Source organism: Pyrgilauda ruficollis, unplaced genomic scaffold, assembly GCF_017590135.1.
Source record: "Pyrgilauda ruficollis isolate IOZ18807 unplaced genomic scaffold, ASM1759013v1 scaffold74, whole genome shotgun sequence".
Classification (NCBI taxonomy): Eukaryota; Metazoa; Chordata; class Aves; order Passeriformes; family Passeridae; genus Pyrgilauda; species Pyrgilauda ruficollis.
In genome coordinates, this window is record NW_024529266.1 from 96829 (window position 1) to 124558 (window position 27730).

Sequence of the window (27730 nt, forward strand, 5' to 3'; positions counted from 1 at the left end):
CATGTTACCTCTTTCTTAAATTTCTTCCCCATAATCAGCATTGGCCTTTATCTCTTACAGGACTTTTTGTTGTTGTTGTTGGACTCTGTTCTGTTTATCCATTACGTGCTTTTTCTTTCAGTGGAGGCAGTCCTCTGTTTTCCCCATGATATGCTTGTTTATATTTTTGTTGGCATGTATATTTGCAACCATGTCAAGTACAGAGGCAAATATTGTCAAGTTGACTTTATTCAGAGATGTTTCCAAACTTTTTGGAGCACATTCAATCATTAAAAATTCTTGTAAACATGATTAGTACTTCTTTAGTAGGCTTAGTAGGCCATTTTATGGTTTTAGAATATACTTTCATAAGTAGTACTTTCAAATGTTACAAGATTACTGAGTAAGATACTTAATATTAGGTTCCTATTGTAATTCTGAGAACTAGATATTCATATATTAATAACAGGCATGCTGGAAAAGCAATTAAAGCATATATAAAAGTTACTAAGAATTAATACTTTGAGAACAACAATGCTGCATTTCTAAAGCACATATATCCTGTGAATCTTATCCAAGGCAAAATGCACTCTGCCATTAGGGTAAGCTTATTAATAAAGATCATTGTGTAGTACAAGGACTAATGAAAAATGCTAGTATGAGTTTTTCTGATCCTTTCAGAAAAAAACAATGACATTAGGTGAAATTACTGTGGAAACTTTTATTTTTTTCTGAATTACAGTCAGTTTTTGATAGACTAGAACATTTATGCTTTTACCCTGACATCTCAACATTTGTTGAACAAGAGTCTGTAGAGAATGTTAGAGCACCACAGTCTGTAGACACTATACAAGACATGCTTCTGAACTTTCTCATTACATTCTTTCTTCCTTCTGCTCAAGGAAGGAGAAAAATGTTTTCAAGGGATATATGTAACACAGATGCAATTTTTAACTTGACCACCAGGAACTGTAGGCTAGCTCACCTTTGAAAAAGAGTAGCTGTATATTATTTCATTTAAATCTTAACTGCTTCTATATAAACTGCATGAAGCCTGAGCTTCTGTTCCCTTCTGTGCTTTTCCATGTCACCTTCCCTCTGTTTTGGGCATTGCTGTCCTTCTGAACTCGGCATCATAGACTGGGAGTTCATCTAAGAGCTGTTACTGCCAGTTATTTCAGTGATACTGTTAAGCAGCTCCAAAATGGTAAGACCTGTGTGAACTTTTTGGTCAAAGTGTTGCAGTTAAAATGGTAGATCCCATTCAGAAATTGTGAATTGCAGTTTTGAAGTTGTGTCTCACCAATATTCTGAGTTCAACTGCTCTTGGAGATTTGCAAAAATACAAATCTTATTGTCATAAAATTCTGAATAAAAATGAAGGAAAGCTGGACATGAAGAAATCCATATGCTTCTAAACTAGATAGGCAGGATTTAAGAAAGCTGTATTATTGGAAACCATTTCTGTATGAATATAGTAAAAACAAAAACCTCTCTTTTGTTTACACATGGTGTTTACCATAACGTGGTGGCAGGAGTTCACAACCACATCTTGATGGCTTGGGCTGTGTTCCCAGATCTCATCAGCTTGTACTGTGAACATCGACATGTCACTTCTGTGTGCCTCTGTATCATCAACCTGTAAGGCATGGATTTGGGGTCAGAATCACTACCTTACATCTCTATGAATATTTAGTCTTCCACAGGGCTGTATTTAATTAATGGGTGGCAATTGTCTTTAAATAGTATTTTGTTTAACTTGTTATTGAACAAAGACACATACAAGTATGCAAGTAGTCTTTGTGACTCTGTTAACTTAGAGTGCTCAATGTTTTCTCAGGTTCCAGTAGCCAGAGCCAGCATCCTCTGGCTCATCGGCGAGTACTGTGAACGTGTTCCAAAGATTGCACCTGATGTTCTGAGGAAGACAGCCAAGAGCTTCACGAATGAAGACGATCTTGTAAAGTTGCAGATCTTAAATTTGGGTGCAAAACTCTACTTAACAAATTCAAAGCAGGTAAGCCTAAACTCAGTATTGTACGTATTTAGAGTCATGGCAGGTTTTGTATAGTCTGTATAGATCAGTAATGATTTCTACTATGTATGTAACCGAACCTGGTCCATATTATTCTATGAAGAAATGCTGAATACATGTGTTGAGGTGAACTCTTTGTGTTTGGAAATACAAGGTTTGATTTTATTTTTTTAGAAGTTTGATTTATTATGTTATATATTATACTAAAATACTACATAAAAACTATACTAAAAGAATAGAGAGAAAAGAAAGATTAGAAGGTTATAAAGAACAAGAATAGAATAGAATGTATAACAAAAATCTTGTGACTGTTCACAGCTTCGGTACAGGTGGCTGTGATTGGTTATCAATTGAAAACAATCTACATGGACTAATGGAAGATGCACCTGTTGCATTCCACAGCAGCAGATAGTTATTGTTTACATTTCTTTCCTGGGGTTCCCAGCTCCTCAGGAGGGGAAAAAATCTTAGGAAAGGATTTTTAATAAAATATCATAGCTACATACATGTTTCAAAGAAATTTAGTAGACTAAATCTAACCATGAGTCTTTAAGTGTGTGCTGGATCATAAATGTGAATGTAGTGATGAGATAAACTCTTTTTTGTATCTGTCTTTGGGAAATTGTGAAATTTTTACTTCACATAAAATAGAAAAGATCTGTAAATTATGTTAGTAATACCAGGTAGGAGATTTTGCTGATGTGATTTAATGTTTTCCCAAACCAAAACCAGAACTTTTAAGGAAATGCTGTCATTTTGAACAAGAAGCTGCTCACTTTTTTGTTCAGGATGTCTAAAAGGAAATGCCGGTAATAGGCCTTGTTTTATATTTCCAACAGTGCTTGTTTTAAAGATAGTAACTGGTTTCTTTGTTTGGTTTTTTTTTTTAAATTTAGTTGGTTGGTTGGTTTGATTTAGTTTTTTCCTATTTCATTTTACCTTGGAGACTGGGTGAGTTTTAATATCTCTAGTTGTAAAAATAATCTAAAAATGTCAGATAACACAAAGACATGAACTTAGATTTCCAAGCAGCTGAAAACCATGGCTATGAAAGGTGCCAGGTGCCTCACTCTTCTGAGTGACAGCACTGTGACTCCCATAACTAACTATGGAATGCAGCATATGTAGCATTTTGACACTAATTTTTCTCTGGGAATCCAATTATTGCAGTAAAAGATTGTAAAATCAAAGGATTTTTTCCAAATGTAGAGGAAATACATTGTCTGATATATCTACTTTCCTGGGCTACTAGACTCCTTTGTTTTAAAACAGTTTGCACAGCACAGGATCTTGCATTTCTGCAACTGTGATGTCTTCTTGTTCCTTGATAGTTATATACAACTACAGGCGTGATCTGTCTTAGGCTTTATTTTGTAGGGCATGTGGGAGATGAACTTTCTTTCCATGCATTCAGATAAGAGTGAATGCTTTGCTTATGTAGTCTAAAATGGGGCAGTAAAGGTGACTTCTCTCTGGCAGTGCTCATCTTAAAGAAAATGCTGCCTGAGATAAGAAAATATTTGGGTTGACTCTCTAAACTGTCTTCTTTTAGCCCGTTATATTTACTAATTTTCCATATAGTTTTTGTAATTTTGCATATGAATTCTTCCACACCATATTTGGTCAAAAATTCATTGCATACAAGGAGATGATGATTTCTGTGATGCATTTTTTCCTATTTCACATCTTAATACATTTTAAATCATCTTTGTAAGTGCTGCATGACCCTTTATTCAAACACAGTAATGATGATAAAGCAGAAGAAACTGTCTCTGAGATGCCTACTAAATGATGAATTTCATCAAAGGGTGTTTTCCTCTTGTAGTTTTAGTTTGTGGAAAAATAAGTTATTATCTCAAGTGGTCAAGGTATTCACATAAAATTTCTGACAGTGTAGGTTTGGTGACTTGGCTTGATTCAAAGTTCCTTTCAAACTAGAATACCATGGGTTTCCCATTAGCGACTGGCAACACTTTTCCTATATCTACATGATTATTTCCAGGAGTAACTCTTCTCTACTCAGTATTAAAATTACTTCCTGGAATTACTTCACTTCCTAAAAAGTCCAGCCATTTTTCAGTTTCATTTTTAAAATTTGTGTCAAATCTTGTAGACTTGATTGCCCAGTTGTCAGTCTGTCCACCTCTCCTCAGTCCCGTGTTTTCTGTCTCTATATCATATCCTATGACATAGGAATTTTATGAATAATTCATCAGTTTCATCCAAAGTTAATGGAGTTGTGAAAACCTCAAAGATAAAATTTCACTTTATTGAAAAGTAGTGGTAGAATGGCAAAGAGACACTCAATGCTGACCAAGTAGAAGAAAAGAGCTCTTTCACCAGGCGAGGGAAAGATAGGTTCAACCTATCTGTTAAGTCTTATTTGGAGAAAAGCACAAAGTTCTGGAGTAAATAAGACATGCTTGTTTTACTTATTTTGTCTGAGTATATTATTTTATTTGCTTGTAATTTCCTGAAGTATATGGTGAAACAGTGAACACATTCACAGGAATGATTTTTAAAAAGATTTCTTAAAATAATTTAAAGTATACTTTAAATCCTGAGATAACCTTATGGACTTTGAAAGGCTTCCTTATAATTTAAGGAAGTTTCAGGTTCAGTTATATCTGGATAGGTATGTAATAAAAACAGGCTTTCCTCTGGTTGTCTGTATTTTGGTAAATTTGCTTTGTTTTTTCAACACTTAGGGTCATAAAACCTCGAGTCTGCTAGATAGCTCATCTAGGAGAAATATGTCCTATAGTTGCCTAAGGTGCTTCTTGCATGTAGCAGAAAGAATAAAGAGATTTTTCATAGGTTTCTGTTGTCTAATGTAGTAGGACTCCCACCAGAAAAAGTCCCAAGTAGTTGTAGGGTGTAAATAGATATGTCAATCATGGTTTAGCACAATACCCTTATCTTGTGTGTCTAAAGAATCAAGTTACTGAAAGCTAATGATATTTAGGAGTGGATAGATAACTGTTTCTCTCTCATTGTAGTGGCTCATCTGTTGGCAGGACCTGAATTGTAAAATTTTCAAGTGGGAATCTACCAAAAAATTAATTGCTGCTAATATAGGATAGACATTAAATCCTTCAGTAGAATTATTGTCACTAGAAAATTCCAGAAATGTTGCTGGAGGATGATTGAATTCTAGAAATACCTAAATCTAACTCTTCTAGCCAAAACAAAGTGTAGAAAAAATAATAATGTAGCAGCGGTATGGGGATAAAAGAAATTATATTCAGCCTATATAATGTGCATGTCCAATATCAGGAAATATTGGCATGTGATAATAAGTGTATTAAATCACAGATCAGAATACTTTGTCACTATTCTATGATGCAGTCATGGTATTCAGAGTCTGTCATGTTTCACAAATCTGTGTACTTGCTGAAAGGATTTTCAGCTTCTTTTGAAAACTCCTTTGTTGAAAAAACTTACGTGCATTCGTTAGTTTATTTTTTGTTTTTAATTAAAAATAATTCTATCAGCTGCCTCCATGTAGAAAAGGTCTCCTGCTTGTTTGATTGCTTTACCATAAGAAAAACTTTAAAAATTACATTTCCTCACTGTTTGCATGAAAACTGTAGTGTATACAATAATTGCAAAGAGACTTGTTGCAGACACAGAACATTCTTGCGTATAAGTTTGTTGTGTATTTATCTGAATTGAACAGTATGAAAATGATATTTTAGATGTCAGAACAGGGAGGAGGAAAAGGGAGAGGATCTTGGAGAAAATTATCCCATTAAAGGAAATGCAGTCTTTCAGGATCAAGTCTTTATCTGTCAGATTTGTCTTTATGTAATTTCATCAACACTCACTGAAAAAATGCCCACTGTGACAAGGCCTTCAACTTTTCCCATCCCTATAGCAATTCACAGGTTAAGATCATTGTGTTTTATGATCCATTCTCCTGAGCTTCCTGCCATGACAGTGAGGAGTCTTGTCTTGTTTTACAGTGGAGAAGTGATGGCAAAGGCTGCAGGAGGTATCCCTCATTTAGTTTAATGCATGCTACCTGGGAACCCTCCCTTCCAATTCCATTTAGATTGAACAGCGTAAGTCCTGCATGACTGCAGATTATGTAGGCTCAGTCTGATGCAGTTGTTTAAAATTTTATACCCTCATACAGAATTAGCTGCCAATAAACTGTGAAATACATATGGGAAAGTTTTGCCTTTCCCAGAACTAAGATAGTACCTCAAGGAAAAAAAACCTTTTCACAGAGCTGTTCTTGGGTATCGGAGAGAAAAAAGAAACAAAAAATATTTCATTGACTGTTTTTTTAAACTATATTGTTACATTATTCTGATGTATAATAACTAATTTCTTCCAATCTTTGGTACCATAGGTTGTTTTTGAAATGCTTGTATATGGTTGCATGGATAGGGTTTAAATTAGAACCATTTTCTGCTTACTATGTATCTCACTTACAGGAATTAATGAGTACTCTGAAAAAACATTTTTATGTCTCCAGAAAAAAACTTCAACTTGCATTCTCAAGTTGGAAATTATTAATCTGAACTTTTTTTTTTTTTTTTAGCAAATGGCATATACAAAAATTGACTGATTTTTTGGACATATTTTTCTGCTCGCGTGTTTGAAATTGCGTTATTGTCATAGCAATAGCATGATAAACAATATATATATGCAAAGTTCTTTCTTTGCATCAAGAAGATAAAACTATCATGATTATACATTTTTAACCCTGTATTATGCATCTGTTCTGCGCTGAAGTACCAAAATTTACTTCCTTAGGATCGTATATAATTTCTGCTCTTTTTCTTGTTTGGTTGTATATGAAGGAAGTAGCATACATGTTTGAAATGTATCTAGTGGATTCCAGTTTATTCAGCACTGTTATTCTGGTTACACTACATTATTTTTATTTCCTATGTCTCCTTCTTATATTGTTTTCTTAGCTTAAAAAATTATCTGAACTATTAAAATTATTTAAGACATGTTAATATTCTCAAACATCAAATTAGGAAGCTGTTATTATGCAGTAAAAACCTGTGATAGTATAAGTTGCTCTTACATAAATAAATAAATGACTGATATTACTGAAGGCTTTAAGCGTCAAGAAAAAAAATGGAAGAAGTCTTTTATCCTGGTTTTTAGAGGGCATCAGCAGCTTGCTTTTATGAAAAAGTAACAGCTAAATGCACTGCAAATAATTTGCAGTAATCCAGTTCAGTGATTCATGTGTCTGCTTTAATGGGTCATAATTCAGGATAAAGTAACTGAGTGCAGTCAGAGTGCAGACACCGCTTATGCCAGGGACAGTATCTCTTCATAAAACACACCTCAGCAGAAGCAGTTTGCCAGCCCCCTAATACCCTCTGATGTTTTGATGTCCTGCATATTTTTCCGATTAAGTTTTGAGTGCCATGTTTTTAGTTGTATTTCCACATTCATTATCCTCACGTAGACCCTTCAGCGGGTTTGCCATATATGATTATTTTTTTAATGATGCCTTTCTTTCCACTTCAGCAGTTTAATAATCTAGCACATGGCTGCTTCTCAGTACTCAGCATTCACCTCCCCAATACAGAAGAGGACATGTGCTTTGGCTGCAGAATTCCATTTGCAGCTTTAGAAATGCATATTCCCTGTGGAGCAACATTTGTTTGACATAACCATTCATTTTTATTACCTCTTTAAATATGTTTATCCAGAGTTATCAATAATCATAAATAACTTGTATTCTGTTCTTGTCCTGTTTTTTTCCACAGACAAAATTGCTTACCCAGTATGTATTAAATCTCGGCAAGTATGATCAAAGCTACGACATCAGAGACCGTACAAGATTTATTAGGCAGCTTATTGTTCCGAATGAGAAGAGTGGAGCTTTAAGCAAATATGCCAAAAAAATATTTCTGGCACAGAAACCTGCCCCGTTGCTTGAGTCTCCTTTTAAAGGTATAACTGCCAAAATCATTTGGTAAATGTTCATTGTGTAAAGGAATGTGGCAGCTTATTCTATTTCAAATACTCTCACAAATTGTGTCACTTAGCAAATAGAAAAGATTAATATGCAAGGATGCTCGGTCTGCTTACTTGCCTTTCAGCAAGCAAAGGTGCACAGTGCATTTCTCTAATGATAAACCCTGGCAAACTGTTCTATTTCTGTTCATGTCGATTTTAAATTTTATTTAAATAACAGAAGGTATGTCTTTTGAGGAAAACTGTTCTTCAGTTTAGGAAAATAGCTGTAGGATTTTACCTGGACTTTATTAGAAGATTGTTAATGTGAGTATTGCAAATGTTATATGAATTTGAAATAAATTTAATCTCTGTAGATATTTTTTTCTCTAAAGTCATAATTTTCCCTCTGTATTATGCCTATCATTTTACAAGTAAGATTCATTGTCTGTCTTCTCAAATTTAAAGGCTATCAGGCTATCTAAATTAAAAATACTCTGTTATTGTGACAATTTGCATTTTAGTTTTCATACTTACTTAGGTCTAGTTTTGAAGCTTTAAAAGGAGCTCCATTTTGAAGAAAAACTATTAAAATTCTGGATGTGTTTGTGCCAAGACATGTATATGGATTGTTTAACTGTGCTGTCATTCTTAATATTCACAGTAAAGTAATTTTTAGAGAAGCTACATTTCAGAGCAACACCTCTAAACACACTGACTGATTAGCTTTTTTATTGACCATTATGGGGGAGATTATTGTAATCTATGGACTGAAATCAGTTTTTTGACCTATGAAGAGCTTCCTAGTTTATATTTATTCCATGACATTTGAGGTAATACAATGGCAATTACCTTTAGCCCTGATTAAGATTGCTCCTTGTGGTAGAACTCACAGTGTTTGTGTATTTTTTTTCTCCCCCCCCTTTTTTAATAGATCGGGATCATTTCCAGCTTGGCACCTTGTCTCACACACTGAACAGCCGAGCCACTGGGTACCTGGAGCTGTCTGACTGGCCAGAGGTGGCTCCTGACCCCTCTGTCCGAAACGTCGACGTGGCCGAGTCGGTACGTCGGCATCGCTGAAAGTAACTTTGCTTAAGGCACTCGTCAATACAGAGTTTTAGCCCAAAACTACAAGTATTTAAATACTGTCTGTGGGCTGTGTTGAAAGCTATTGATGCATGGGAGTGTCCCTGTTGCTTATTTTATCTTAAAAATCAAGCATCTGGAAACTTGCTTAATGGTAGTTCTTTTCAATGACAGAAGTGGATAAAACTGTAGGCTACTTCTGCTTCATTTATGGAGTAAGTAGGCTTTTTTCACCTCCATCTCACTTCTGATTTCCTATATTTTATCTCCACTCTGCTGCAGTATGTTAATTGAGTGTAACTGGACTACCAAAGTCAGAAATGAAGAGGTTGGTTTGTGAAAAATCCAAGGCTAAAACAAAAAAAAACCCCGAAGAAACAAAAAAAAAAAAACCAAAAAAACAAAAAAAAACAAAAAAAAAAAAACCACGGAAAAGGTAATGCAAACAACAAAAAGCATCTGCAGGAGATTAGATTATATATGTTTTGAAGTGTTGAGGTTGGAAGAGATGAGGGTTTCAGATAATCTGGAGACCATTAGGAAAGTTTATGATAGGAAAATACCATCTATTTGTGCACTAGTCATCTACTAGCAATACCTTTTTGTTACTGTACTGTAAACTCTGAGGGAAAGTCATATTTTGGTACCAGAATTGTGATTTATGTGTTGGGTACCAGAGTCTTACTGGAATACCAGTGAAAGCTGTTGAACAGTAGCTGAAATGTAAATATATTGGTATATAGTGTGCCAGTGGTGCTCCTGGAGGCATGGCATTGTAACAGATATACAGACAAAATCAGGCAATCCTGGTAATAAGCCAACTTCCTCAGAAAATCATAGATTAATTCATTTGCTTATGAGATGTTACACACAGAAAGAGCAAGAAAATTTTAAAAATAGGTCTGACTTACAGAAGCCGGTGGACAGCAATCTGGTAGTAAAAGTGTTCTCCTTAGTGCTGTGATGTGTCTACCTTCTTGTATACGTTTCAGGAAAAGTGATACTTGTGTACAAACTTCTGAAAGCTTTTATGGAAAGAATTTTAGATAATCAGCTCAAACAGAGGTTTATAAATTATAGGGTTGCCATGAAAGAATGTGCGAAGGTGCTTTCATCCATAAGACCAAACCCATAAAAAAAAGTATTGCAGGAAATTAATCAAATGGCATAACATCCATCTACAACATAGTGAAAAAATCCACCTCCAACTATTTAAACCTCAAAGCAAACAGGAAAATCCTTCAGCCATGTTGAGGTTTTTTGCAAGTTTTTTCTTTGGAGGGTATCTTGTTTTCATTAATTTTGTGGTTTCCCTAATATTTCATGTGCCTACATAGCGTTTGTGAGTAAAGCTGAGTTAAGCTGCAATCCACATGCAAATTGTCATTTATATCCAAAAGAATATGGCTTTTTAAGCCAGCTTTTGGTGTTAAAGAGGAAGCCAGTGTGTCTCTAGAGTTGATTAGTCTTGCAGGTCATTGTTAGAGCTTATTTCAAAACTTAAGTCTTATTCCAGATCAGATCAGTCAGTGAGGCAGACCTGTATCACACTGTCGATAATTGATAGAGTTGTCTGCCAGTTTGGTTTTTTCTCCTGTCCTGAATTTTAACATTGCTTCTCTAGTAGCATAGAGCTATATGAAAGGAAAAAAGTCTGGGGGAAATACTGCCTCATTTTGGCATTCTCTTGGTGGTAAAAAATTATTTTTATTTGGAGAATTGCAATGGAAGTGAAATAAAATTTATCTGTGGCTACCTTGAGTGTCCATATCTGTTTTCTGCAAAAAACTTGGGATGATTAAGGTGATGGGATTATTTAACCTTCATTCTAGTTGTAGTCAGGGGGATCTAGAAATAAAACTCTCAGACTTCAGGTTCTTTTGGCATAGAAATTTATTTATCATGACTGATGCTTTTAATCTAGCTTACTAAATCTTTTTCTGGACTACCTAATAGACATCTCTCACCTTTTATAGGTATGTACCAAACTTCTAGTTCTCCCAATTGGGTAAAGAGAAGTTTAATAGCCTCTCTTGACTTGCTTAGATGATTTATTTAGCAGCAGCTTAATACCACTACTCTGAATGTTTTTATTCAGTGTGTTGCGTGCATACTTTTGTATTGCTGGTTGCAAAAGTAAACTTAAATTGAAATTTATTTACAGGCAAAGGAATGGACTGGAATTCTAGGTAAGCCAAAGAAAGAGAAACCTACTGAAAAGTTCTACTCTGAATCAGAAGAGGAGGAAGATGAGTCTGCCAGTACGAGTTCATCCGGTAAGTGTTTGTAAAGCAACTTGTATTTTCACTGCCTGGAAAAGTGTGTCTTCAGAACTCTGTGGTTCATAAAAAGAAAAAAAAAAAGCAGGCAAAGTCAGAGCTGTGTATAAACTCCATAAACTGAGGGGAAAAATTTCCATTCACTATATTAAATAAGTTAGCTTTTGATTTGTTTCCCAGGTAAAAAAGCTGGCATGCTATTTTTATCCTTTTTGGAGTCTAATATGAGTAAGGAGAGTTTGTAACTCCAGTTAAAACTGAAAGCACATAGCTGTTTGCAGTGCCCAGATGCTTGGTTGTCGGGAGCCTTAAGTGTTTTTTGGAATTTATTGGTGTTGAAGAATTATTTTGATAGCATGTGCTGCTGTGTTGATAAATGGCCAGATCTGTTTAATTGTGTAGTCTTTCATGAGATTTATTCAGCAAATTGTCTTACTTATTTCTCTCAAGTTCTACATGATGTTTTCTGTTTATTATAATGGGGATATTGATGAAGAGGGTAACAGCTGCCTATCAAGTTCAGTAAGCAGAGATTCTTTTAACTTTCTACCATTTGTTGTCAGATAGGCAGTTCCCCAGGACAGCCATTTCAGAAGATATTAGTATATTTAAGATGTAGAAAAGATCGTAATTCTCCCAGGTGCAGACCTTAGACATAGAAAATGTTTAGCATTAGAGACTTGAAAGAATTATCATCATCTAGTTGAATGGAAGAGGGTCATCTTACAGAGCTGCTTCCTTCTGGTTCCTAAACTGAGGAAATACGCAGAAATGTTTAAGAATTGTACCACTGAAATTAATGATTTCTGAAGTAATAGAAGCATATACTCACTACAGATATTTGAATATTTGTTAACTATATGATTAATTACAGGATTAATAATTTGTTTAAATCAGTGATTCAATCACAGTCACTGTGGGTATTTAAGAACAGATTATCTAATTAAGCAAGTGTTTGAGAAGATAATTTTGCAGCTGAGCGAATGTAAAGACTAGAAAATTTGAGGTCATCTCCAGCTCCTAATAGGGTTATGTAACTTTGAAGAATCCACATGTGATTAATTTATTACTCAAATTTCTAATTTGAAAAAGTATAATACTGTAGGCTGAAGAGGACAGGTTTTTAAGTAACAAAATTTTGTATATATAAGGGGAAAGTAGTTCCTTTGCTTGCTTTTTTTACAGGGTTGGTAATACTGAAGCTTGCAACTGGATCTTAAAATACCAAACCACTGTTTAATTTAAAACAAAATTGGATTTCTAAAATACTAATTGTTTAAGATATTTAGATCAAAACTGTAATGGTTGTTTTCATTTCAGGGAGTGGGTCTGACAGTGAAAGTGAGAAGGAAGATAAAGAGGAAGGCAGCACTGATGAGAGTAGTGGGAGTTCCTCTCCCAGTGAAGAATCAACTGACAGTGAATCAGACAGCAAAGAAAGTGCTGCTAAGAAAGCATGTAGAGCTGTCAATGAAAGGTAGGTAAATGTTTGGCTGGTTTTAATTTTTTGTGATACTAGCTTATAAAGCACTCTTCCTGTTACCAGTATGCCAATCCTTTAATTAGGCTATTTTGAGTGTGTATTGGCCAAAGAGTGATGTCAGGGTATGAACCTAGTTCATATTTTCATTAATCAGACTAGTCTTGTGTTTGGAATTAATTTCTGACTTCAGTAAAATCTTGGGTGGCTTGTTGAAAATTGATGTAACCTTGGGAGGCTGAATAAGTGATCAAATAGTTGTGTGAAACACTTAATTACCTTTTGCCGCAATTTTGCTGAGAGCTAAAATTAAGTCCTTCAACACTTTGCCATTATGTAACTAAGACAATTGATTTTTCTAAATAATGTTACATTAAAAAGATTATGATCCAAATATTAGAGGCAAGGGCTGTGAAGGGAAACGGTCATAAGATATTTTAAGTGTTAGCGCTTTTAAGATTGCCTATTATCAACAGCATTATCATGTATTAAAGTATCATTAAAATTTTGAGTAATTGGGGCTAATACCTTGGATTGTATGAATCTGTTTCTTCCACTGCTGTCAGCAAGTGGCCTCTGCAGACACGATCGCCCTTTACTTTGTAGTCTGCTGCCAGCTCACTTGATGAGTTTGCAGCTCAGCTCAGTCGTGGCTGACAGCACTGATTGGGGCGCAGTACACACTCTGCTCCTTTTATTACAGACAGTAATTAAAGCAGCTCGCCTTGCCACTTCCATAACAAACACAGCATAATGCCCTAATTATGACTTTATTAATTTAAGTCAGGATTTAATGATTTTAAAAGTGATTTATATTGTTTTTCCTGTTCAGAACAAATGAAATCTGTAGGTTAAATTAATACAGGCTTTTCATCATCGCAAAGTTAAAAAGCTAGTTACCAGTAAATTCTTTTCATTAGAATAACATCTGAAATTTTAAGCAGTAAGATAAACAATTATTACCCATCAAAACTGGCTGATGTGCAGAAAGTAACATTTTTAATCTTCAAAGCTAGTTTTAAAGCTCAGCTAAAGATAAATTATTAAAAAACAACTTCATTTATATAATGGGTTCACAACAACTTATTTGTTAATACAACTACAGCTACTGTTAAATGGCAGTGAATGAAATACAGATCATTCTGTTGTCATGAAGAAACTTTGAACAGTATATAGTAGTGAATTTTTGTTTTAAGTCATTTACCTCAAGCAAGTTTTTAAATGTTGTCATACTGAAACATAATTTTCAGTACCTATTTTTCATCATGATTTTAACAATCAGATGTGCTACATTACACTGTTTTTGTGACATGTACTACAGTTCCATTTTTAGCTTTGCAAGCTTCAAATTTACTGCTTTATGCTTTTGACTAAAATTTGGGGAGGTCATTTTAGCTTCAGTTACATGGGTAGGCATGGCCTAAATGTTATTAATTTGAAATAATTTTGATTAAATTTTATTTAGGCAATTCAGTCATAGGAGGCTCTTGAGAGGAGGAAGACTTTACTCTGTTTTGATCTCTGTCATTTCAGATTTTCATTTCTCCTTCTCTGTATTTTTTTCATCCAAAAACATTGCAATCTCAGTGATGCAGCCTAGTACATTCTTTGCTACTGCTCCTAAAGCTAAGCAAAAATGTGTAACAATTTAATATGAGTCCAAAGGGACTCTTAATAGTTGAGTAGTCTAGATTTGTTTAATTATTGTTGACCTTGTTACCCTTCAAGCACTTCAATAGCCAATTCATTGTCTTGGGAAGGAAGCTGAATCAGGTAGTGTATGAAACACCTGATTTAGAAATACAAAATGGTTGTTTGCATATCCAAGAACAGAGGGCTTTTTTCTATATGCAATATTAATTTTTCTGCACCATGATAGCTGTTAGAAAACAATTTTAATTTACTGTCGTAGTAACTCCCACTGAGACAAAAGAGTAATCTACTAATTGATATTTGAAGTATTATTAGATATGAACAAGGCAGATAACATTCACTAGCTGTTAACACAGACCAACATAATCCAACATTGGTAGAGTGAACAGAACTTCACTGAGTGAATCTGTAAGGCATTCAAGGTGACCAAAGGTGTAGGAATATAACAGGTGTAGGAATATAACAGCTCTTGTGTATAAACTCTTTAATGGGTTGAACAATTTGTAGATGTTAAACATCTTATTTCTAGGTGATGCAGGTGATGCATTTCTAGGTTTATTTAGAAGAATTAACAAAGGAATAAACTAAATCAGTTGGTTTTTTAAGCAGCATTACTGTACAGAAAGATGATACATGAAAATTCTGTTCATCATAGGTGGAGTAGTATGGAAGCATCTTTATTTTAGAGGGTGGCTGCACTTCCTTTTGTAATGTCACAAGCTTGATGCGTGCAAATGTTTTTAATATTTCATGTGTTCACATTTTGTTTGATTGTTTCACTGGTTTAGACTACATATGATGGTGTACTGTATAGTGTAATAGAACGGTTTTGTGTAGTCTTAAACTACTTCGTTCATAGCTGAGTTTTTTGTTGTGGAGAAATCATGACTTAAAACTCATTTAATGAAACTTTGAAATGCTGATGTAGGATATTGCCCAAGCAGATTCCTGTGGTGGTTTTACATGTCTCTTAATGTTATTTATATATGTAGTGATGCAGAGGATATTAAAAAGAAAGCAGAGGGGATTTCCAAAAAGAGAAGAACATCCAGCTCGTCTGATACAGAGTACACTTCATCAGATGAATGTTCTTCAGGATCCAAGTCAGAATCCGACTCTAAAAGCGACTCTGAGTCTGGAAAATCTAGAAATGCTACCTCTAATAAGGTTAGTAAGGCAAAATACATTTTTTTAAAGCCTCTATAAAATAGGAGAACCATCCATCCATGTTTCTTTCTGTTGGAATGAAGATGGGTAGCAGTTTATACACACTAAAACAAACCAGTATTTGAATGAAAAAAAAAAATTTCTACTTTTCATAGAGAGACCAGTCCAAAAGTAGTTTGATGGTTTAAGCAAGTAAGAGCATTTATATAACAACCTGAATTATAAAAATATAAATTACAAAATTTCAGTTTATAGTTTTATGTTATTTTTACTCCATATGGATGAAGAAGAATAATAGAATTTAATTTTTTTTATAGACAGAACATAATGTTTTTTCTAGTAGTCTATTATTCTTTTATAATAAACTTAATTAGTTTTAAATTTAATCTTTAGGTTATTGTTGAACCGATGAAACTTAATACTTGCACATTGATGGTTATTTTATTAAAATGGAATCTTAAAGTATAGCTGTAGTACTTGGGTCTGAGATGAAAGAAAACCAAGAACCAAATGTTAGTACACTGTTTCTTAAGTGTTTAAAGATGTTCTAATAGAACTCTTAGTTTAGTTTTAAAATTTTCTATTAAAATTGAGAATAGTACAGTTAATGAATCTATAACTGAGATGTATATATAGATCAGTAGCATTAATATTCCTAATGAGCAATCAACTTTTACTTGCTGTCTGTGTTTGATAGGAATAAAGAGTTCTGTTACTTCAAATTCTGTTTGCTCTTTCATACCTGTTTTAAGAAAGCTAGCTTTAAAATACATATTTTTTTTAATTGGTTTCCAAATATGTGAAGATGCAAAAACATGCAGCAGAGCCGTTCATGTGTCAGTTAGGATTTAATTGCTTACCTTAGTGAAGAAAAAGTCCGTAAAGTTCATTACTCAAACTAGTGTTATAGAACTAACTATTCATGCTATTAGCATTAATTGGTTACTGTGTAACCACCTACTTTGTATTTAAAAATAAATAAATGAGGAACTTCTTGCTAAATTTGTTCAGGAAGAAGAGTAAAAGAATTTCTGAGATTTATTTTTCTGTTATCAAATACTTCCTATGCAATTCTTTCTATATATTTACAAAAAAAAGTTGAAGAGTAGAATTGTAGCTCAGAAGTTTCCATTTAAATTCTGATATGTGGTATTGAAAATCAAGTGAAACTCTTAATACATTTTAAATTAAGCTAAGCCATTTCAGTCCAGACTTCTGTATAGATGGCAGGATAGTCAAAATAGACATCCTTTGTTGCATTTCTAGCAATTTTTGAAGCTGGTGTATAGGTGTGTTTTGACCAGTTAAGAGGTAAGTCCATTAGTTAATTAAGCTGTTGAGGTGTGTATTTCTTGTAAATAAGGAGGCAAGGCTCTCAGTTTCTCTAAATCTTGAAGTTATATTGTGCATGATCTTTGTTTGCAACTTTATAGATGTGCCTAAGAGCTCTTCAGTTGTGACCTTAACTTTTAGTCCGTTCCCTTCTTCAACCAAGTAGAACAAAAGATGAAGTGAGGCTGTGTTACCTGAGAAGCGAAATGGTTTGATCAGTTTCCTGCCCAAATAACACACTGGGTAACACACCTGTGTCAAAAGCTTTTTTCTTCTAGAGCATCCAGACTGGATCTTGCAAAAAAATGGTAGCACAAAAAATACAACTCAAATCTACTTAGAATAAACGGCTTTGATACTTGATGGGACATGAATTAGTTGTAACAGTTTGCAGCTTCTCACGTCATCACAATATTTTTTCACCAGAAAGTAACACATACTCTTATGTGCTTCTGAGCAGGCACTGCAAAGCCATGCTCAAGCTATCTTCTTTCTGGTGCATTTTTCAATTTTTCTCAGGATATTGACACCGTGTTGATAATTTCTTTCACTACAGTTCTCTAAACTGTTTGGTTCTTTCACAGGATATGTGAGGACTACTAGCATAAAGAAGCTTTTTGTATTTTAAAACAGCAGAATGTGTGAAGTCAAATACACTGAATATGAGAGCTGGAATGTCCAAGAAGCTTGTGATTGAATTGTTGAAGTCAATGGAAAGTTGCAAAGCCTTGGATTTTAAGGGAAGAGAAGGAACATTGCAGTAGTTCTGAAGTCTTACTTGATTAAGAAACACGTAAAAGGAAATGTGTTAATAACAAGAAGTATTTTTAAACAGTTGACAGAAGAGTTGATAAGAGTAGAGTCGAAGGAGAGAAGGGAAAAATTACAGAGCTTTTAAACATCACAAGACATTAAAACAAATAGCAATGTGTTTATATGCATGGCAGCAAGAAAAGTAACGAGGAGATTATTGAAAAGCATAGACCTCACTGTGCAGAAGCTAAATGTTCCTTAAATTCTTTTTCATTTAGAAATTAGCACATTTAATAAAAGGGCTAGTACTTTTTTATTTTTAGACATGTAACTAGATAAAGGGATGGGGGAAAAGAAACACAGGTATTTTTTGTTAAAGGTGATTGCTATGCTAACTAGCTTAATAGGTTTTTTTGATAGAGACCTGTTTTGGGCCCGGTAATGATAGATGAAGGTAACTGATGGTAACCTAGATAACAACTTCCAAGATGGAAAGAAAAAACAATTTTTAACAAACTTTAAAGAAGATTATAGGTAAAGTCTTATATATAGACCTCTTATGTGTCAAGGTACATTTTAAAAGAACCACTCTTTTTTTTTTTTTTTTCTGCTCCCTTCCTGGCTTATTTTCAGACCACACAGGAAACAGATGGTCTCTGCCAGGCTCTCAGAAATGCCTGCTTTATTCTGATAGTTTGTCATTAGAAAAGACATTGCTTATGTTATTCTGCTGTAGTGTGTTCTTAATTTGGGCAGTCTATATGGGAGATTATTCATTAGGCTTTCCTTTTCAGTAAAACTGAAAAGATTTTTGGAATACATAATAATAAAAGAAGTGTGGTTAGTGAGCTCTATTTTTATGGTTTCTCAGTTTGCCACACATTATGAGCAATGTTACATAGCAGATGTTTTGGGTGATGTTTACCATTCCTTATATATTGTGTTGGGTGCCATTTCCATGTTCTACAAAACTTTCTTAATAAAAAAGGTTTTATTACATTCATACTGTAGCTTAATTTCTGTATACGTCCCTGCACTTACTGGCATTAAAATACACTACAAAAAATTCAGATTATTTTCCTGAGTATGTTATTAATGGTTTAGTATTTTTTCTCCTGACAAATCGTTTTGAAAAAGCTGTTGTGTTCACTGTAATTGAGCTGCAGTGAATCGAAAAGTCAGTCTCTTGTACTGCAGTCTTTTATATCATTTTGAAATATGGATAATTTGAGGTGTTCAGATACATACTATACTGTAAGCATGAATACTGTAGAGCTAAAATGCAGATTTGAGGATGATGCATGTATAAGTAGGTGTCTCTGCAGTGGGATTTTAAAATCAGCTACTGTTGACCTCCTTCTACAAGTATAATACAGTCACTCAGCTGTTAAAAACCTGATCCACTATTTAAAAAATATACAAAAACAAATTGTCTATCTTTCTGCCTGATCTCCTTTCAAGTGCTAACACAATGGAAACAGTGGGTGATCTGTCAATGCATTTGGATTGTCAGTGATGGTTTTGTATAAATATTGGGAGGATAAGAAATAAAATTCGCACAGCAGAATATGATTTCATCTGCCTTTTCTCTGCAGCTCCATGGCTCATGCTGCGGTGTGAAATTCTCATTTTACACACTTTGCAGGCGGAGCACATGAATTATGCATTGAGCAAGAGAAATCTCCCTGCTTCAAGTCCTATATGCATTTACCAGGTTCTATCTCTATTATCAAGATGAATTGCAAATGGAGAAATGTTTGATGGAATATACCTTAACTTCTTTGTTTAGTATTCTGCTTTTCCCATAGTGGGCTTTCTTGGTAGAATACTGTTTGGCTTATATTGTAGGCTTAGTTTTAAGAAAAAAAATATGAAAAATTGCGTTAGAGAGAAATGTCAGACACGTCAGAACCTTTTTATTGTCTAGATTTCAAATGCAAAGCTTTTTTTACTCAACTGAAATATCTGCAGTCATTGACTATTTATTGGTCATAGATAGCCAATCAATTTTCTTTTCTTGGAAAAAACAAATTAAAAATAATCATGTTTCTTATAGGCAGGACCCATATAAATAGATTTCTTTGGTGTTTTCTACAGAATTGCACACAATTAATGTACATACCCATATGTAGAAATACATATAAGCATGAAAATATTTGTGTGGGTTTTGTATGTATAGCACCCAAACACATATATGAGTAGCCCAGTATTTTCTTGAGTACTCGACTGAAGTTGGAAATAAGACATGATGACACTTAAACATTAGCTTTATCTTTATTTAATTAGCCCTTGATTTTACATTTCCCATATGGTAGGGTCAGGTTTGTGCAGTTTTTGTTTTCTGTTTAGTGGAATTGTTTACTTGCTTGTTCTTTATAACAGATACACTTAAATGCGCAGTGAAAGTTTTCCTTGCCATACATTAGTTCAGTAATTTGGTTTTTTGTGCCTTATTTTAGGACCATTTTATTTTGTTTTGAACTATAAGAAGTAAATTCTCTTGAAGGATTTTTTCCACATTTTTAAACATTTTTTATGTAGTAGATTCAAAGTAATATCAGTGCAAGGATGGATTTCACCTTATAGAAGTAGACATCAAGCTTTGTGTACTTTTTGTACTTGTGACAGAAGAGGCAAACTGAAGCATGCTATTGGTATTATTTGTGACTTAGGCTGCCCATCTTAGTTGTCTTCAGTAAACAGTAAGGATTCTTTGGCAGTGACTCCTAATATTTTAGAAACTTGTATTAAAGCATATAGAATTCTCATCCTTGTATGGCTCTTGAGCCACTTTTTAGAGACTTTTAATTGGCTGCATAATAAAAGGAGATGGAGACATCCCATCTCTGTGGAAATATTTAGCAAATATAAAGCTGTAGCTTTGAACTTTCATCATAGTTGAAGGTAGAACTGTGTCTTATGGATTAGTGGGGACAGACAGTGAAAGAGTTCAGAAATTGAGGATATTTTTAATATATTTGCCTTTTGTTTAACTGAATTCTCCTTTAGTCTGTTTTGGTTTCTGAAGAGTTTTCTTGTTCAGGAAAAAGGTGTGATACATAATTTATAGTAAAGGTGCTGGAAATTACAGCTAAACCTGAGATTCAGGGCTAAATATTCATCAAATGATATTATAAAGTGGCTTGGAATTCATGAGAAGGACTGTTACAAAATCATGTCTCTGACATGAGTAATTCAAGTAGAACGTGTAGCTTATGAAGTACACTATTTGTCCTTACTTCACAGTTCTAAAACAAAAGTAGCCAAAACAAGCTTAGTGGCTTGTTAATAAACACACCTCAAAAGAAAATTCTGGTAGTTGCAAGCAGAATGGAATTCAAGAAACTTGGATCTGCAGGGGTCCCTCACTAATTCTGGACAAAACATATAATTGTATAACTTCAACACCATTTTAATTGTGTAACTTCAACACCATTTTAATTGTGTAACTTCAACACCATTTTAATTGTGTAACTTCAACACCATTTTAAAGTTTTTTTGTAATATTTTCTTTGTCCAGGGGAGTTTTAGGTTTCAGATAAATCACCAGCACTAGAACACTCAAAAGACCATAGTGTTAAGGACCATCAAAGTATGATGATGTTAAAATAACTTTTAAAATAGTGACTCCTGTTCTTTTCATTCCACAAGATGTTTCTGCTCCCAGAATACCTGAAGCATATCTGTAGGGATCAAGTGACTACTGTCTGTTTGAGCTATGGTATTTATGGGAACATGATAAGTGATGTCGTCATGGCTGAGGTCAAACCTGGTAGTCATTAACATCAATGGCTTCAAACAGCAACAGTATTGGCTAGCTTCATTCATGTTTTTTGGAGGGAGCCACGGAATGTCTTGCAAAATTGAAAAAAAATAAACTCATTAGTATAATTTGCTTGCAATTAACTATCAAGCTGAGAGACCAGAAGAAAGGGAATGCACCTTGAGAAAAGAGGTGTCATTTTATTCTATGGTACCAGTTAAAGAAAGTGGTTCTGCCTGCTGAGTTCACTCCAGTCTCTTCTAGAAATTTGTATCCTGAGTGTCTGAAATGCTCAAAAAATTATGAACTAGATGGGCATAAAGAGATTTACTGATTCATTTAGACCTGTTAATTTATTAGAAGTGGTAAAATATTTCTCTATGTATTTGGCTGTCATGTACTGTTTAAGAGGAAACAGGTAAACTAGAAAGTGTGACTGCTGGAAAGACTACGTTTAAATTACTTGCAATAACTTGGGTAGTGAGCAATGTCTTAAGGTTTAAAGGCAGTTGATATGTTTTATAAAAAAATCTCAAAGCCTTCTGCTTGGTATGTGAGCCAGAAAGAATGAAGGTAGAAGAAATTCTTCAGCTGACACAAATGAAAGATGCTTTAGAGTGGGCAGGAACAACATGATGACAAAACTCCTTGATACACAGGTTTCTGGCTACATCCAAAAATCAATGCTTTATACTAAACCACCCTCCTGGCAGTGTACACTAAGCTGTAACACACTGAATTCTTTCCTGAATCACCACTGTCTAGACATGCTCTGTAGGTATGGCCAACACTTGCTCTTATGAGATTTGTTTTGAACTTTTTTAAGTATTGAAGCAATTTTTTTTAAAATACTTTGTCAAGGTACTGGGATTATTACTTCTCTAGTCTTTAGTTCAGGTACAGCCAATTCTTTTAGAACTCATCTCAAGCTTAAAACTGAAAAATTTTGGTGACAAAAATCAACTTCCTGTTAAGTAAACCCCAGTAGATAATTGGACAGAATTCTGTGCTCCTAGATAAGTGCAAATAGCACTCTCTTTCTTATTAAACAGATCTGGACCTGTTTTTCACATGAAAACAGAAATGTTAGTACACAAATCTTTTGTCTTAAAGAGATAGCATCTTTTTTTTTTTTCATGGTCTCAACAGAAGTATCTAATCTGTCACCAAATGTTTTCTGGGTAGCAGCAACTATTAAAATTAGATGAATACAGGGGCTACAGAAATTCAATTTTGGTACAGTTTGACTATATAAAATCTTTCTATGTGAATTCTCTGGATGCCACGCCCTGAAAATGGATACATTTTGCTTTATGAAGTAGTAAAATAAATGCACTTGCTTTATAAAAGTACTAAATGCTTTTCTTTTGCTGATATGGTGAAAGATGAAATATTCATGTATTTTGACAGAAAGAAGAAAAACCAGTCCAAGATATAAAGACTCCAAAAAACCAAGATGTGTTTCTCTTAGATTTAGATGATTGTAAGTATCTTGATTAAAGCCTCATTTTTCCCAAGGCATAAATTCAGTTCCGTTAATTGAATGAATTTAAATGTATGAAACATTGATTATGTTAATTTATTTTACCAATTTCCTGACAAAATAAATGCTTAGACTGTCAAGTTATTTCTAAGCACAGTTATTACTGTGCTTAAAGATTTTGTTTTGTAATTGAGAAATTGTTTCTCAAAATTTAGACTCTCCCACCATATAAAACATTTACTTTGAGAATTTGTATGTGTCTGGACTTGTTAAAGTGGACTTATTTTCTCAGGTAGTAATGGATGTTACTAGTACAGCGCCTGTGCAAACTATGAAACAATTATGGTATTATATTAAAATGCTGAAAATCACATTTCTGAAGAACAGTGTGAAATGATAATCTTGGAAGGGTAAGATAAAGCTGGCACTGTTTTTTGGCTATGCTTGTTGTACCCTTCTTAAAGTTTACTTCTATAGGTGCAGCACATCAGAATGCATTAACATGTACTTTGCATGTAGCCTGTAAATGAAAAAGTGCTACATAGTATGTATCAAACTGAAGGATAAAATAGAGGAAAAATGGGATAGGAGGAGAAAATACTTTCAAAGTAAATCACATGGTCTGTTCATGTGTAAGTTGCATTTGTATTTTCATTGCTTATTCTGAGTATTGGGGCTATATGTCTGGAAAAGTAATGTTATATTTAGAAAAAAGAATATAACATATTCTTCAAATATTCATCAGTATGACTATCAATATATTCATCAATCAATGTTCATCAAATATATATACAAGAATATAACATTGAGATGAGGATGTGAAACTTTTTTGTGCAATGAAAAAAAATCACTGTCTTTCCCAGTATCTTAAATTGTTTCTCCATTTACGTTATCTCTTGCCTTTTTGCTTCTAGTTTGTCCTGTAACAACTCCTGTGGCAGTTCCTACAGCAGCTGTTTTGTCCCCAAGTTTAGCAGCAGACCTAGAGGGATTAAGTCTGTCGAGTTCATCAGTCATTGATGTAAGTAGCCTTTAAAAAGTGGGATGGTGCATGTGAGTTTAAGCATTTCACATATTTTGAGGCCATCATTAAGGTGTTTTTTTTTACAGTTCTTTCACTTATAAAAGTCTTATATGAAATTATGGTTTACATGCAAGTCTGGCAGCATTTTTTGATCTGTAATTACATTCTGAAATGTGGAGAAAAGTATGAATATTGCATGTCTGAGATGGATGCCTTCAAGGATTTTTAACGTTGTCTATCAAATTGTCTTTTTCTTTGCCTCAGGGAAACTTTAATTCAGAAATTAAGTATCCAAATGACAGAGGTCTTTCAAATAATTGATCTGTTACACTATCAAAAATAAGCTACAAGAACATCACATATTTGCTAATACTCAGTCTGTTGGTTTACCATACATGTTTCCAATCATGACATTTTGCTACTTGGAAGTAATTTTTCATAAATATATGAAACATAGCCCCTGGGTGTGAATAAAAAGAGTATAGATTTACAATCAGTGGTGTATCAGTATGTGTCATGATTCATTCTGTTAGTGCTTTGTAGTACTTTCCATTAGGGAATCTCAAAACTATAGGTGTAATTAGGGTTAGCAAACTCATGGAGGTAGAGTGTATTCTTTATTGTGGGAAAGAATAGTAGTTTGTTCTCTTTCAATTGGGTTTTCTTTAGTATTTTGTGTGTGTCCAATTTTTATTTGCAATTTAAATAGGAATTGCAGTGGTATAACATAAGGTGCATATCCATGTGAAAATGGATGGATGTGACCAGACAAAATACCAGAGAAACAGGCATTTTTTCGCCTAGCCTTGTTTCTAATGAGATTGGTGTCTAGAGCCTACGCTGCAACTTTAATACTCACTGGTAACCTACTTTGTGCTGATATAGGAAACAGTAGTTTGCAACGCCAAATATTTGTTGAGTAAAGGAGTTACATGAGTGATTTGTTTCAAGAAATAGGAGACCTTTGCTTATGACCTTATTCAGTTTCCTGTTCACAGGCTTCAGGATTTGGTGTTGAAGTGGGAGATTTTCAGATAATTTGTTGGATATTAGCCTTATCTAGGAAAATTAGCATGTAATGTAAATTTCAAGCAGGCCAGTAACAATCTGTGGACATGCAGTCACTACAACTGATGTGTAGCCCTTGATGTGTCACACAGTCTGAAGATGCCAGTAGTTCTCTTCCATGTTATTTTGTAGAACATTGTACAGTGTAAGGTGGCAAGTCTGTGTTTAACAACAGCTGTGGTGTTACTCTTTGATTGCACACCACATTCGCCTTTTTGCCATCCTGTATGGCTTTGACAGCTCGAAACACAAGCTGTCATTACCTGGCTTTGGGTTAGCTTAAGAATTGCTCTGGTTCTTTGCTTTACTTCAAAATTAGCACTTTTGAGGATAAATTAGAGATAGCAGTCTGTAATGCCAGAGGCTTAGGTGCTCCTGCTTGCCAATGTCTTTATTCCTTTCATTGTCTGCAGTACATGAGCATATATTCTACTGCCATATTCATGCTTGCTTTCCTCATGATTGCCACTGTTCATTTGCTAAACTGCTTCTCCGCATTCTTCTGAAGACACCTACAAAGAAATAGAGCTGTTAGATAAACAGAGCTAGAAGGTGTAGGCTGAAGAGTAGAAGTTGTTCTGTATAATGACTGTGCAAACTGCCTCCTCAGTATTACTGAGGTCTGGTAACCAGCAAAGAAACTGGAACATTTCCTCATTCTCTCTGCTCTGGAAAGAACCCAGATCATCTAAGATTTAATTGTTTCTGCCTGGATGGTGATTATGTTTTGGTCTGTATTCAGTTTTCAGATCTAAGCTCAGCTCTCATTGCCATTGATAGTTGCAGATTTACATGAGGTCATTTGCTGAGTTTTCTGCACCAGGGAGCAACGGAAATTAAATACTAAAGTTAAAACTCATTCTTTCAAATTATATCCATATGTTTTAAGAAGTCTTACATGTGTGCAACTATAATCCCATGATGTTCAGCACCACCAGGTAATTTTCTAAAAATAAAAATATTAAACTGGCTTTTAAGACTTTATGTGGGACGGTGCATCTTCAAATAGTATTTTGAATTTAATCTGTGATGCCTAATTCTAAAGATACTTTAGAAAACTTCTTCCTTCAGTGGGAGAGAAAGTGAATATAACTGTAGGGCACATGCCAAACTAACGGTGAGAAATTAATTTATTACTAAGCAATGGAAAGCATGGAGTAAAAATAGATAAGTACAGTATATGACCCTAATATCAAAGAAATGTAGCAGCCAGTTATCTTGGAATATGTCGAGCAGTCTATTATTCATATAATTCAGGACTGATTGGATACAGCTTTCAGAACACTTTTAACTTCCAAATTCATAGCTGCTGAGTGTTACAAAGAAAGTATAAATACAAGAATGGTTTTACAGTTATGGGGAAACTTACAAAACCAAAATATTCTTGAATGGAAACTGCACAATCTAATGCTTTGTCCTGTGGCTCATTTGTTTTTATCATCATGTTTACATACAGTACATTTCCCCCTCATATAAATGCATGCGTATTATAGTTTGTTCCAGGAAAAACAAAATTCTGTTGTAATTCATGGATAACCTTCTTCCAACTGAAAGCAAAATGTAGTAAATCTGTATGCATTCTTCTGCCTTGGTACGTGTGGCTCATCTTCAGATTTGAGTGAATCAGGTAACTGAGGTCACTGGAGGCTTCTGTGAGGACTCTCATGCTATGCAGGCAAGTGACAGCAAAACTAAGTGCTTGAGGAAACTGCAGTTGGTGTTGATTGAGTTTCAGATTAATAATTTGTAGTTTTGAAAAATATGTGAAGATGCAGTGTGAATCAAAACCAGGAGGCAAGACAAAACTGCAAGCTGTCGGTGTGAAGCAGTTATTTGAAAACACTGAAAATTAATGTTTTCCCCAAAAGGGGTGTTATAAAGTGAAAAAAGAGAAATTGAAAGCAAACTCATGACTGACCTAAGGACAGGGAGGATTAAAATCTGCTACAATAGTTAATATTTCAAGCAAAAATGGTGAGAGGAATGAGAGAGGAGAGCTATAGTAATGGAGAGAAGCCGAAGAGGGGAGTGATCTGTTCCTACCTGTCACACAGCTGATTAAAAAAAAAAAAAAAAAAAGCTAAACCACCTGTGCTTTTCTCATTAGTATTTTAGATAGTAAAAATGTATCTCCTAAATGTAGAGACTCCTGAGTATACAGCATAGGATAATTAACTGGTAAAAATGACACATGCTTTTATGAATAAAATTAGTGAGAAGGAAATATTTCTTTGGTAGCAAGAAACCTGTTATGGTTCAGAACAGTGTTCATGGAAGGGAGAACTGACAGGTCTGTGTAAGCTCTGGTGAGAGAAGAAGTTGGATGAGGAAAAAAGTTTGTGGCTGTATGGTCTGAGTTGGGTAGTTTTTAAGGAGAGAAAATGGTTTCCCTGCCCCCAATAGGATAGTCTGGGGAAAAGGTCAGGGGTGACTAGGAAAATGTCACAAAAAATGCATCTACCAAATGGGGGAGAAAACTCTTGTTTTAGCAGGGAAGTGCTTATAAAAATATTTGTTGCAGCGATTCAGACTTGCTATCAATTATTCTGCATATAGAATCAAGGTATAATTTTAGACGTGGTACTGTTTTACTCACTAAGGTTTTATTCAATATACTCAGTGTTTTTACATGATAGTTGTTGCTACCAATAGTATGTTTTATTGTTCCCTACTACGTGGCATTCCAGGGAAACT

At 34.4% G+C, this 27730-nt stretch overlaps 1 protein-coding gene across 2 annotated transcripts in view; it reads left to right on the plus strand.

Annotated features, from left to right (window-relative positions):
- Positions 1-27730, plus strand: part of AP3B1 (adaptor related protein complex 3 subunit beta 1) — a 153323-nt gene that overhangs the window by 77582 nt on the left and 48011 nt on the right. For both annotated transcript variants that reach the window (XM_041486109.1, XM_041486110.1), the window contains exons 15-22: positions 1820-1996; positions 7756-7942; positions 8880-9010; positions 11199-11310; positions 12634-12790; positions 15439-15613; positions 22872-22944; positions 23859-23965. In XM_041486109.1, the coding sequence (XP_041342043.1) occupies positions 1820-1996; positions 7756-7942; positions 8880-9010; positions 11199-11310; positions 12634-12790; positions 15439-15613; positions 22872-22944; positions 23859-23965 (1119 nt within the window). The remainder of the gene's footprint in view (positions 1-1819; positions 1997-7755; positions 7943-8879; positions 9011-11198; positions 11311-12633; positions 12791-15438; positions 15614-22871; positions 22945-23858; positions 23966-27730) is intronic.